The following is a 12,867-nucleotide window of genomic DNA, read 5'->3' as shown; positions in this document are numbered from 1 at the left end:
AGTGTACCATTTGGGATGTTTTGGGGTGCCTGCCCTGGGCCCCACACTGTCAACAGAAGAAATGGAAGCATCTTATTATCATTAGCACCTACCATGGAACTATTACGAAACTGATGGTGGTGTATCTGTGAAGTATTTTATATGTGTGGCAGCCCCACCATGTACAACTTAAAGAAACCGAAAGGTGAGTGTGGAATTTTTACAGGAACAGTGATGATCAAGAAGTAGTGACAAATAGGAAAACATTACACAGCCAAAAAAATGCAGATGTTGACTGTGCATTAATAGAGAGGATCGGACAGTGAAGAATTGAAAGTATGATTTACTGGTTATGAAATGACTTAGAAGATACCATAAAAACTGACTGTCAGCGATGAGTATAAATATTCAGAGATTGGCTGCAAAATTTCAAGAAGGTTCATGGTGTAAAATAGCTGAAAGCCTGCAGTGAAAAGTTTTGCTCATTAGAAGCTTGTTTAAAAATCATGTGGATGGATTTGCCAAGATAGCAATCACTGAAAACTTTAGTCCAGAGTAGATCTGTGCTGGGGATGAAATAGCATTGTGCTGGACTCGGCTTCTAGAAAACGTTAAGGATGACCAATGGGAAAGCACTGACTGGTTTTAAGGATGCGACCCACTGGGCGATTCTTGGATGTGTCTGTGCAGCATGCACACTGCAGATAAAGTTGGCAGAGAATGGGGACAAAACACCTACTGCAAGGTGTAAAAGGTGTGTGCAGCTTACGCAGGCGTTAATTATTTATGTAAGAAAAGAGAGGCAACCAGAGAAATATTTTCTGAGCAGTTCATGACTACTTTGTACCGGCAATACAAGCTCACTAATGGTAAGCTGCGCAGGAAGAAAAGTGAATTTTGTTGTATTTCTGTTTAATGTTTCTGACATTTGCCTACCTGTTTGACATCTGTAACAGAGCCTGGTGACCAAGGAATTTTATTGCCTCCTGAAGAGAACCAGTCTACATACATCAAAAAACAGAACAAAACTGAATGTGCTTTAGTTAAAAGATTCCTTAGATTCTAAGACCTTCTGAGAGAACTCAGCCTTAAAAATGCTATTTATATATGACCCAGAAATTCCACTTCTGAGTATTTACCTGAAGAAAACAGAAACACTAGTTCGAAAAGATATATGCTCCCCTATGTTCATAGCAGTACTGTTCATAAGAGCCAAGATAGGGAAGCAAGGTAGATGTCCATCGATAGATAAATTGGTAAAGATGTCACACACACACACACACACACACACACACACATACAGGCATATTACTCAGCAATCCAAAAGGATGAAATCTTGCCATATTCAATAATATGGATAGACCTAGAGGATATTATGCTAAGTAAGATAAGTCAGAGTGAGGAAGACAAATACTGTATGTTTCACTTATATGTGGAATCTAAAAAAAACAAATGAACAAACAAAACAGAAACAGACCCATAGATACACAGAACAAGCTGATGGTTGCCAAAGGAGAAGGAGGTGGGGGTATGTGTCGGGAAAAAAGAATATGGCATTAGGAAAATTGAGAAAGCCCTTAGATTTGCAAAGATATTGATTAAGGGCAGTGACTCTTAAGCCAGTTGGACCAAAAAAACAAAAACAAAAACAAGACAGAAAGATTACAGAGAGCATTTTTGACTCTCTTAAAAACTGCAGATACATTAAATCATTTATCCTCACATTTCCCTTATGAGATAGGAGCTATTCTAGTCCCCATTTTAAGGATGAGGGAACCCAAATGGAGAGGGTTAAATGACTCCTGTCAGACAGATCAGTGCTCTGTCAGTGTCTGCTCAGGGTATGGATCACCTGTAGGTTGGGGAACAGTTCTGTTTACTCTGTTTCCTACCCCAAGTACCAGCATGTCTCTCTCTCGCTCTGTTTCTTTCTTACTCTCTTTGTCCCTCTGTCTGTCTGTGTTTCTGTCTCTCCCTGTCTGAGAGGTTTTTCCAGTTGTAGGGTCATGTTTGGTTTTTGTGTGAATCAGGCTGGGGACTCAGCACTCACAAAAGAAATGGTATTGATGCACTTGCTAATGCTTGAAATGACGTTGCTAGATCAACATCAACAAATGCTTGGCACTGACTTTGAACTTTAATAATTTTTGAAAGTGAAACTGCAAAGAAGACGTTGAAGGATTTCATGTTACTAATGAAACGATCATGTCACACTTGTTATGCCAGAAGTTGATCAGAGTAGTAAATAAGTTGAATAAATGCTGAATTTGATCATATTGTACCTCTTGAACATTCCTTGAATGATGTAGAAATTGCTGGAAAGGCATTCAATTCAAATAAGCATGAGGACAATAGTGGTGATGATGATGGTGACATACTGACCACAGATGTGATCCTGTGATTTATTGCGAGAAATACATAGTATTTGATCTGTGTCCATTCTTCTCAGCACATAGCTCATTTCTCATTGTAGGTGTAACCCTTGTAATTGTAACTTCTAAGGACATCTTTTATTATATTTAATTTCCAGTTCTGGAAATAACTTGCAGTGCCATCAAGGTGAAATGAGTGTCTTCTGTTATCCTTATAACCAGCCCTTTCCCTGCACACCTAATTAACATAACAAGGTGATGTTTGGCCAGCAGCTCCTGGATAACCTGAGGAGGAGGGCTGGTTGCCAAGGGAACCAGCCAGACCTCTGTGGAGCGCTAGAGGGAGGGGAAATTGAACTCTGTCACCAGTGGCCAAGGATTTAATCAATCATGCCTATGTAATGGAGCCTCTTTAAAAACCCCAAAGAGTGTGGTTCCCAGAGCTTCAGGGTTGGTGAACATGTGGAGGTGCAGGGAGGGTGGTGTGCCCAGAGAGGGCATGGAAGCTCCGTGCCCCTCCCACATACTGTTCCCTACGTGTGGCTTCTATCTAGCCTTTCTTGAGTTACATCTTTTTGTGTTAAGGTGGTACAAAAGTAATTGCGGTTTAAAAGGTTAAAAATAATTGCAAAAACTGCAATTACTTTTGCGCCAACCTAGTAATAAACTGGTAATATAGTAAGTAAAATATTTTCCTGAGTTGTGTGGACCACTCTAGCAAATTTATTGAACTGGAGGAGAGGGAACCTCTGACTGATGGTCAATCATCACCTGGACTTGTGATTGGCATCTGAAGTGGGGGAGAGCGTAGTCCTGTGGACTGAGCTCTTACCCTGAGGGATCTAACCGGGCTATCTTCAGGTAGGTAGCACGGATTGAGGTGACTTGCAGGCCATCCATCTGGTGTCTGTAGAGAACTGGAGAATTGCCTGGTGGTATTGGGAAACGTGTATCAGAGCAGGTGAAAAATTCCCATAGGAGCAGTGTAGTGAAAAATGTGTCCTCGGTTAATTCCTGTCCTTGGACAGTGAGTGTGCAGTGATGAGAATAAGCAAGCAGGAGAATCTGTTCAGACAGAAAGCATGTTGAAGAGACAGGAGATGGAACAAGCATTTTCAAGGCCCGGTGTTGTGTTGCCCCTCATCTGAGATGGGCGTTTCAGGCCCATCGTTAGGGTCCTGAGGGAGGCTGGTGATTAGCAGGGTGATATTACTGCGTTCCTTTTCTGAGATCCCCTGGCTTCCCCACAACGAGCTGCAAACAGAGCATAGGGATTAGCTTAATTTGAACTAAGTTTTAGTGAATATTTTGTTTAGAAGTAAGAAAAAAATTAAAGCTAAAATACAATGTAACATTTTAACTTTAACATGTATTGAAGACTTCATTAATGGGTCTAATTGAGAAACATTTACTTGGTATAGGATCTGGTAATATCAGAAAATTTGAATGTTTTGGGAAAATACCATGGAGTGTTTGGCGCTGTGCTTATGGCAGTTGATTTGTAGCTAGGGAAAGAAAATCGGAAAGGCAGAGATGTTTTTACTGTGCCAAGCATTCTGTGTGCATCATTATAAAAAATAATCGCTTAGCTAGTCACTGAACACAATTAAACAGCTTTTGACAATGTTAATATTTATGCTGGCATTTATTCTTGATGTAATTATAAGTGGGTTTAATACGGGCCATTAAAGTGGCTAGAGCTCAATGCAGTAGATACTTTTAAGTAACTCTTTCTGTAATAATAATTCAATTAAACCTGGAATAGTTCTTCCCAGGGTTTCTAAATATAGTATGCATGTATTTATAATATGCATGTATTTGTAGATATATTTTTACATGGTTAAGATTATACCATACATGCAATTTTATATCCTATTTATCACTTGGTAAGTATACAGTTATATCATTAAATCTCTTTGCAACCATTATACTTTTATGAGTGCATAATATTTCATTGTATGGCTCCAGTGTAATTTACTTAATCATTCCCTTGTTGGGAATGTTTATGTTTGTAATTTTTTTCTATTGTAAATCCTACTGTAATGAAACTTATTCATGTTTAACTTCTGTCTTCATTTACATTATTCCTTGTGATATTCCCAGAAGGGAATTGTCCTGTCCCAGGGTCTGAGCAGCTTTAAGTCGCTTGGTAGAGCTGAATTGTTTCCTAGAAAGGCTGCGCCGTGACAGCCCCGCCAGTGGCACAGGGAGCTGCCATCACAGAGACACTTTCTTTGTACTCACACTGCTCAGCAGGAGCACAAACATACTCTTGGCTTCCCCTTTATAAGTAAGAGTTCATGGGAGTTGGCCGTTTCCCCACCAGCGCTTAGTAGAGTAAAATGTGTGAACTGTGTGCAATGAGTCAAGCTTCATTTTTCTTCGTAGAAACTGTTCTTGGTCTTGCCTCTGAAGTTAATGGAATGCGCCTGAGCTTTGGTATGTTTGCGACCATCTGGGGGTCATGTTTACTTGCCGTGGCCCTTTGCAGTAAGCTGATTGTGCTTAGAGAAATCGCTAGTCCGGTAGAGCTCCTGCACTGCTTAGTTTCTCCTTTACACACAAGACTGAGGGAGATAGAAAGGGAAGACTGTTTAAACAGTTAGGAAATTAATTATTCTAACAACAAACATTTATTTAGTGGTTTACTAGTTCCCATCTTTGTGCTAGATTTATAGTGGTAGAGAACATTTACAGAGTTCTTCTCAGTATGGCCTTTTGAAGAACCATAAGAACCCAATGGATTCCATGACCATATAATAGGATGCCTCAGACACCTTTTATTTTTATTGATTACTTTAACTTAATGTTTAAAATAAAAATTGTATGTGTTGAAGGTCTACAATATGATGATTTGTACATACATGCATAGTGACATGATTTGTACAATAAAGCTAATAAACGTATCATCTCCTCACGGTGTTACCAGTTTTTGTGTTTTTTTTGTCTAATGAGAATACCTGAAGTCTACCCTCTCAGCAGATTTCCAGTATTCAATACAATATTACTAAGGAGAGTCACCATGCTGTACATTGGTCTCTAGACTTACTCATCCTACAAACCACAGCTTTGTGCCCTTCGACCGACATCTCCCCATCCCCCACCTGCTTTCTGCTCTTTGCTTCTTGCATTCAACTTTTTAATATTCCACATGTAAATGAAATCTTAATTGGACTTAAGTTGAAGTAGAAAGAATTTACCTGGGCTCAGGCCCCTGGGTTCTCTTATCACCTGTGACTGATTGACTGGCTGCACATCCTTGGGGACACAGCTATTCTGTAACTTGGTTTCTTTATCTACAAAACGTGAGCTTTGGACTAAATGAACTCTGGGCCTTTCTAGTTTTCTATTTTTTTTAAATTTTATTCTGCTGAAGATTGAATATCTCCATTTATTTATGTAAAAGTATTTATTTACACTTTTTAGGAGCTACTTTGTATATTAAGGTATAATCACAAGAATAAGTTTTGATTGTTTTGGTTATAGAAATCCTATTTTTCTTATATGAGGGTCTAGGTCTGCCCTGTCCAATATGGTAACCACTAGTCACATGTAGCAATTTAAATTTAAATTAAGTAAAATTAAATGCAATTAAAAGTTAAGTCCCTCAACTGGGCAATAAGTTAAGTGCATTATGAACAGGATCAAATTTAATCCTGGTATTATGAGATAGTATTAATTTCTGTGTTTTTATATATGAGAAACTTGATGGCCAGAAGCTCAATTAGTGGGTCCAAGGATAATACACAACGATAATTAGTGCTGGACCTACATGAGTGTTCCTGCAAAGTGGGGTCTTTTAAAACCCATTGTGTTGTGTTGATTCTTCTCACATTGGTCTCTGTACTACTGTCAGCACATTTAATATGCATATTTGTACTTTTATTACTTTTAGTGGCTCTGTAATCTATATTTGGGAGTAGGAAGATGTGCTTAGTAGTGTGAAGAATGTTTTAGAGTTAAGCTAAAACATGACTCAGCAAACTTTTTCTGTAAAGGAGAAGACAGTAAGTATTTTAGGCCCGTGGGCCATGCAGTCTCTGGGGCAACTCTGCAGCTCAGCCTTTGCAGTAGAAAAGCCACCACAGACAGTATATAAACAAATGGGCAACAAAACTTTATTTACAGAAACAGCACATACGCAGGTTTGGGTCCCAAGTGAGATGGTCTTTCATTTCCACCATCTAGGCTAATGTGTTTTATTTGATCTATTGATTTCTTCATTCATGTATTCATTTGTGTATTTAAAATGCATTGCTGTATAAAATACATTGCTCAGATACGATAGAAGTTAAGATAGGTAAGTAAAGAGATGTAATTTGAATTTAACAGTCTTGGGTCTGTTTTGATTGAGAAGTATTTGAATTGCTCAGAGTTCTTTGTCCATAGGTAGGTGTATGAGTTTTTGCAAGTTACAAGGTCTATTTGAGTCTTAGTTTGTTTGTCAAATGGTGAGAAGAATTCTTACCTCACAGCTGCGGAAAGGCTGACATGGAAGCCCATTGTGCCAATAGAAGAATGGCTGTTGGTGGTCATGTTATCTTCCTGGGTCGCCTGTACTTTCCAGATGAATTATTTCTGACAGAGAAACTTGACAAAGGCACAACAAAGGAATTTACTTCTCAGATGGAAGTGAGAAAGCTATCACAGTCATTATTCTCTCTGTAAAAGATGATAACAGAAAAGAACCAATTGTTTTGGGCAGGGAACCAATTGTTTTGACAGTGGGGAATATATACAGGGGCTGAGCAAATAGATAAAAAATCTGAAAATGAGGACAAGAAAATGAAACTTTCTTTAGCAAAAGAGGGGTGGAATAAGGAGAACAAGGAAGGGCTGTAAGGGTAGTGCTCACCTATGGAAACAGAACCTAGAAGTGGGTTTGGATGTGTAAGGAGCTGGGAACTGAGAAGGAAAGGGAAATCAGGTGATGTATGAATAAGTGCATCGAAAGCACCTTTTCCAGAAGAATTCTGAACTTTGTATGATAGCAAGAAATACTTTCTTGTGTCTTGCACAGGGCCCTGCGCTGGGTAGCTGACAACCTATCAGTCCGACTTTGTGCTCAGATGTATAAGACGGTACATCCATATTTAACATTCTCATCTACTGCAGTGACAAGCTACTGAACACCGTGGATGGGAAGACAGATTTCAAGCTGAGCCAAAAACAGTTTTGAAACATGTCTGACAAAATAGTGCCGTAAATGAATAAATCCCGAGATTTGTTGATTATCCTTGAAAAGTTCTCACACGACGGCAGTCAGAGGAGCTGTGCACTAGCTTCTCGTACGCAGTCCCACACAGCCATGCTCATTTCCTGAGCGAGGTAGTCGCAGTTTCCTTTGGGAACTGGGAGCAAGCACTGTGCTGCCTGGGTGCATGTGAGATCCATTTTTGTGGCCGTTTGGAGAAATATAGTTCTCTCCTAATGCAGCCTAATGTCATGAAGTTACGTATTTTCTTGGCATGATTTAGAGCCCTGGAAGTAAAATAACCACATAGTTGTATGCTTTAAAGTAGCCCAATAGATAAAAATTCCAAATTGGAGAAGATGGATTTGGGTTCATCGTAAATTTTTTATGAACACAGGGCTATGACATCTAAAGATTTTTATAACTCAAATCCCTGAGTCAATTTAAAACTTGCTTCTGTGACAGTGGGGACAGCACATATTTTCAGTGGTCCGCAACTCCTCAGTCTCTCCCAGTACCGTACAGTTTGGGCAGCTCTATCTGGGTCTTCGTTCCCTCATCTGTGACAGAAACGGCCTACAGTACATGACTGTTTAGTTGACTTTCAGCTGTGACATTTCGTGCTCTTCTTACTAAATTCTAGGCATTTTTGAAAGATCTGGTCAGCACTCTTATCTTCTGGCTGCTCTGAATCCCTTCCGAAGTAGTTTAGTCCTGTTCCTGGGTTATTATGGGTACATATTGCAACTTGCTGTTTTACAAAACACAAATGTAATTGGTGGGATGCTGCAATGGTGCTATGTTTAAATAACGTGGCCAGATGTAAGAATTAAAAGGATTTACATTTATAAATATAGTTTCAGCTGTCCATTGGTATAGTCTATCCTTTTTTGTGATACTTAAGTTTTTCATTTATATTGTTAAATACCAGGGGTACCAAAAAAAGTGTATACAAGTGACACTTTGGTCAACGTTGCTCAAGCAGTAGTTCACCTCATCAGAAGTGTCTGGACGCTGATGGTAACCACTTTGAGCACCTCTTGTAATTGCAGAAGTCAAACGTGACTTGTATTCCATCTTTTGTTATCGGTATATATTGAGTATTACAATTTTAATACAGTTTTTTCTTTTCTTAAAATGTGTATACATTTGTTTTGGCATCTTCTGTATGTTAAATAAAAATAACTACCACCTAAAGTGGTGTATTTTGTTCGAAGTGTCAAAAGAACGTTGTTAATGTTACTTTGTAATGTAGTGAGATAATCCAGAATTCATGCTCTGCCAAGGTGGGCGGAGCTTTGTGGTTGGAGGAAGACAGGCAGGAACGTGAGGCCGGTGGGTTCAAACATCATGTCTTGTGCTGTACTTCAGACATATCCATGTAATCGTGCATCCTTTAATTAACCCTGCTAGGGCTCAGCCAAGTCCTGATGTTTAGCTGATCCCTCTGAAGTTTTTTTTGTTCTAGAGTGTAGTCCAAATGAAAGGACGTTGTGACATTTAAAGTTTTATTGAACATGAGGGCATCAAAACGTGACATGACCCGATACTGGAAATTCTTTTTAAATCCAAGGATCTAAATGGCAAGGGGAGGACAACTAGGATTAGGGATCTAAAAGTGGCGTTCAATATTCTTTTGATTTAGAGCAGTGAGTATTCAGCCTCTGTCAGCAGATGTCCCAAATCGGAGCTTCTGTGTGAGCGGAGGAGGTGGCGGGGAAGGAGATGTCAGTAGGACAGTGAGGAGCTGGTGGGCGGCATGAAAGACAGACAGACACGTCTGCTTTCCTCAGAGTGAAACTTGAGTTGTGCTTTGCATGTGTGCTTTTTCCAGAACCCGTGAAAGAAGGTTCTACGATGGTGTGCTCCGCTCTCAGGAGAGTTGCCCACGCGCGCGTGTGCCTGGTGAGGAAGGCCAGTGGCGTCCCCAGAAGCCGCCGGTGCCTGGGCTCAGGGCTTGCTGCCGGAGGAGCGCCGGGTGGCGTGCTGGAGCTGCTGGGTAAGTCCTACCCGCAGGACGACTACAGCAACCTCTCCAGCAGAGTCCTCGCCAGGGTTGGCAGGAACTTGCACAACCTGCAGCATCACCCTCTTTGGCTGATCAAGGAGAGAGTGAAGCAGCATTTCTACGCGCAATACGTGGGCCGCTTCGGGACTCCGCTGTTCTCGGTCTACGACGACCTTTCTCCGGTCGTCACCACCTGGCAGAACTTTGACAGCCTGCTCATCCCAGCGGAGCACCCCAGCCGGAAGAAGGGGGACAACTATTACCTGAATCGGACTCACATGCTGCGGGCGCACACGTCCGCGCACCAGTGGGACCTGCTGCGCGCGGGGCTGGACGCCTTCCTGGTGGTGGGCGACGTTTACCGGCGCGACCAGGTGGACTCGCGGCATTACCCCGTCTTCCACCAGCTGGAGGGCGTCCGGCTCTTCTGCCAGCATGAGGTGAGTCCCGAGACTTTCTGCGTTGTTGCTGAGGGAAGGCGGGGACGTTTTGTTGAGGTCACTAGAGATGATCTCGGTGAAAGCAGTACGGTTGACCTTTGCATTCATGAAAGATCCGTCCTTGATGCCAGCCCTTGTACAGGCCGAGCCTCACTGTCGTTTGACTGATGGGCAGGCTTTTGTTTTCTCTTGTCTGCCCTCTTCCTTTCAATACTCACTTGCCTTGCTCTGGTTTCTTCTTAGGAGTGAATAGTCAGTGGTTCCCATTTACCCTCAATCCAAGACAGCTCCTGATACAAGACTGAAACCTGGGGTCAGGTTATTCCACTTCTCGGTTAGTAGAAATTACTTATGTGCTCATGGTGTTAGAGGTGAATGCATTTCTTCCACTACAATAGAGGGGACTGGCGAGCTCTTAATTGTTGCTATTGTTGAAGTGTATGTTTGGGAGCATAGAGCCTTTCTGAGCAGGAAATCTGATATTCTGGCCATTCTCAAGGGACCCAACTCATTTAATCTATTAGCTCATGTCCTAGTGCATTGTGTGCATCTCTGTCTCTCTCTCTCTTTTTCTCTCTTTCTCTTTCTTTTTTTTTGCAAATTTTGAAAACCCCTAAAAGCTTGAGTCTGTTTCCTAAAAACCTGCAACACCATTTGTCTTTTATTCATATATTTTTAAACTACCTCTGTTGTTATGTAAGAAACAAATGGAATTAAATGAGGCACAAGGAAATACTTTACTCCTGTAGCATTTCTTCCAAGCATGTTCATTGAAACAGGAGGAATAATGATCACAAAAGTCCCTTCTGTGAACACAAGCTAAGCGGATTGTTGGATTGAGAAAGAATAGTATAGGCTCCTGAGGCTACCAAGACTTAGTTTTGTTGTGTTGACTAAGTCATGTTGTAGGAGCCACCCTTTGTCCCAGGACGTGCTATTTTCCTGTGAATCTATGATAATACTACAATAGGTTACCTTTACAAGAAGAGGTTGCTGAAGCCTCATCTCAGACTGCTTAGATGAGCATTCTTATTACATGGAATATCTATTTTCTAAGTCAGGATAATAACTGTTAATAAGGATACAGATTTATTAGGAAACAAAAAGGAAATGAACAAAGACAGGTCAAAATCTGAGAAATATGACCAAGTGATAGAATGTCACCTACAATTGACGTGCAGGATCTGGGTCACGGCAGCGGGCAGGTGCTCAGCCCAGCTTACCTCATTAAAAAAAATTTAAAAAGGAAAGTGCTCACTGATTTGTAAGCCTGCATGCCATAAAAGTGGCAGTGGAAGTGGCGAGACCTACACTAACATTTTAATGGAGGAAAAATCAAGGCTACCTTAGAAGGTGGAAAATAGGAAGAGAGGTAAGGAATTAATTCTTGTGTCGTATTTGTTTTGGATCCAGTCTGATTTAGTGGGTAGCAGCCATGGCTAATCTAATCTAATAATGTGACTGTATATTCTGCCTTATAGTTAAAAAAATTACACATGCACATATACATATATACCTAATGATATAGTTTGATAAAGTACTTCTGTGTTCATTGTTTCATTTATTCCTCTTAATAAAAACCCTGGGAGAGGTTATTTCCACTTCACCCAAGAGGAAGCTGAGGTCCTGGAAGGATTAGTGACTTGCTCAAGGTTACCCAACCCTTTGGTGGCAGAGCCAAAACTTGAATTCAGGTTTTCTTAGTTCATTGACCATTCCACTGTATTCTGTTGCTTTTCATGGAGCTGCTTTGTAGGTGGGACCTGCTTATGACCCAGGTGGAGCTTTAGTTCCAAGAATGGTGTGGGGAGAAGAGGTGGTGTTTATTGAATTCCTGACCTTAACTAAAGTGTTGGTTGTAAGTCTGACCTAATCTTAACTCGCAAAAGAATGTTTTTTCCCTTCTTTCAGTTTATTCCCCTATGAATAGGATTTTTTTCAATAGTTTTAATCATTTAAAAATGATGTTTTTATCTTTTAAATTTTCCTGTGTTTTAATAATCCTTACAATCATTATTTTAATCACTATAAGGTTATTTCAGCAAGAAAAAAGTGAATACAGAGGTATGAGGTAAAAGAAGCAATGATAAGCATCAAAATGGATCAACTATGACAATATATATATTTTACACTTGACCCTTGAACAACACAGGTTTGAATGGCATGGTTTTATGTGGATTTTTTTGTTTTTCCCAGTAAATACTGTGAATGTAATTTCTCTTCCTTATGATTTTTTAAATGACATTTTCTTTTTTCTAGCCTAAGCTTTATTGTAGAATACAGTATATAATACATATAACATCCAAAATATATGTTAATCAACTGTTTATGTTATCAGTAAAGCTCTGGTCAACAGTAAGCTATTAGGTTTTGCGGAGTCAAAAATTATACATGGATTTTTGACTGTGCGGGGGTCGGCACCCCTAATCCCCACATTGTTCAACGGTCACCTGTATTTAACTATTAATTGTGAAGAAAATCCTTTTGTGTTTTGAAAAAAGGTAAAATGTATCAGTAGTCACAAATTTAAATAGGTCGAACTCACCAATTAAATACATACATAATCAGATTGGACATTTTTCAGTTACAGAAACGTGAAACAAATCCATGCCAGAGCTTGAAAATAAAGGCAGGAAAAAGATATATCAAGCAAATACTTAGAAAGCTGGTACATCAATATTAATATTAGACAAAATAGAATTTATGGGAAGATGATAAATATGAATAAAGAGGGATAATATATCAATCAAGATGCTTTATGAATTAGTGATGTCAGTGTGTACAACATTGTAGCCTTAATATATAAACTGAAACTGAGGAAATAAAAGTTAAGTTTGACAAATTCATAATCACTGTAGAAGATTTTAAATGACC

At 39.9% G+C, this 12,867-nt stretch overlaps 1 protein-coding gene across 5 annotated transcripts in view; it reads left to right on the top strand.

The window, feature by feature from the left end:
- Positions 1-12,867, top strand: part of FARS2 (phenylalanyl-tRNA synthetase 2, mitochondrial) — a 497,776-nt gene that overhangs the window by 104,141 nt on the left and 380,768 nt on the right. For all 5 annotated transcript variants that reach the window (XM_033115749.1, XM_033115747.1, XM_033115751.1 and 2 more), the window contains exon 2: positions 9,380-9,993. In XM_033115749.1, the coding sequence (XP_032971640.1) occupies positions 9,380-9,993 (614 nt within the window). The remainder of the gene's footprint in view (positions 1-9,379; positions 9,994-12,867) is intronic.

This window comes from Rhinolophus ferrumequinum, chromosome 9 (assembly GCF_004115265.2).
Source record: "Rhinolophus ferrumequinum isolate MPI-CBG mRhiFer1 chromosome 9, mRhiFer1_v1.p, whole genome shotgun sequence".
NCBI classification, from domain to species: Eukaryota; Metazoa; Chordata; class Mammalia; order Chiroptera; family Rhinolophidae; genus Rhinolophus; species Rhinolophus ferrumequinum.
Note: the sequence above shows the minus strand (reverse complement) of the source record. Positions and strands in the feature narration are given on the sequence as shown.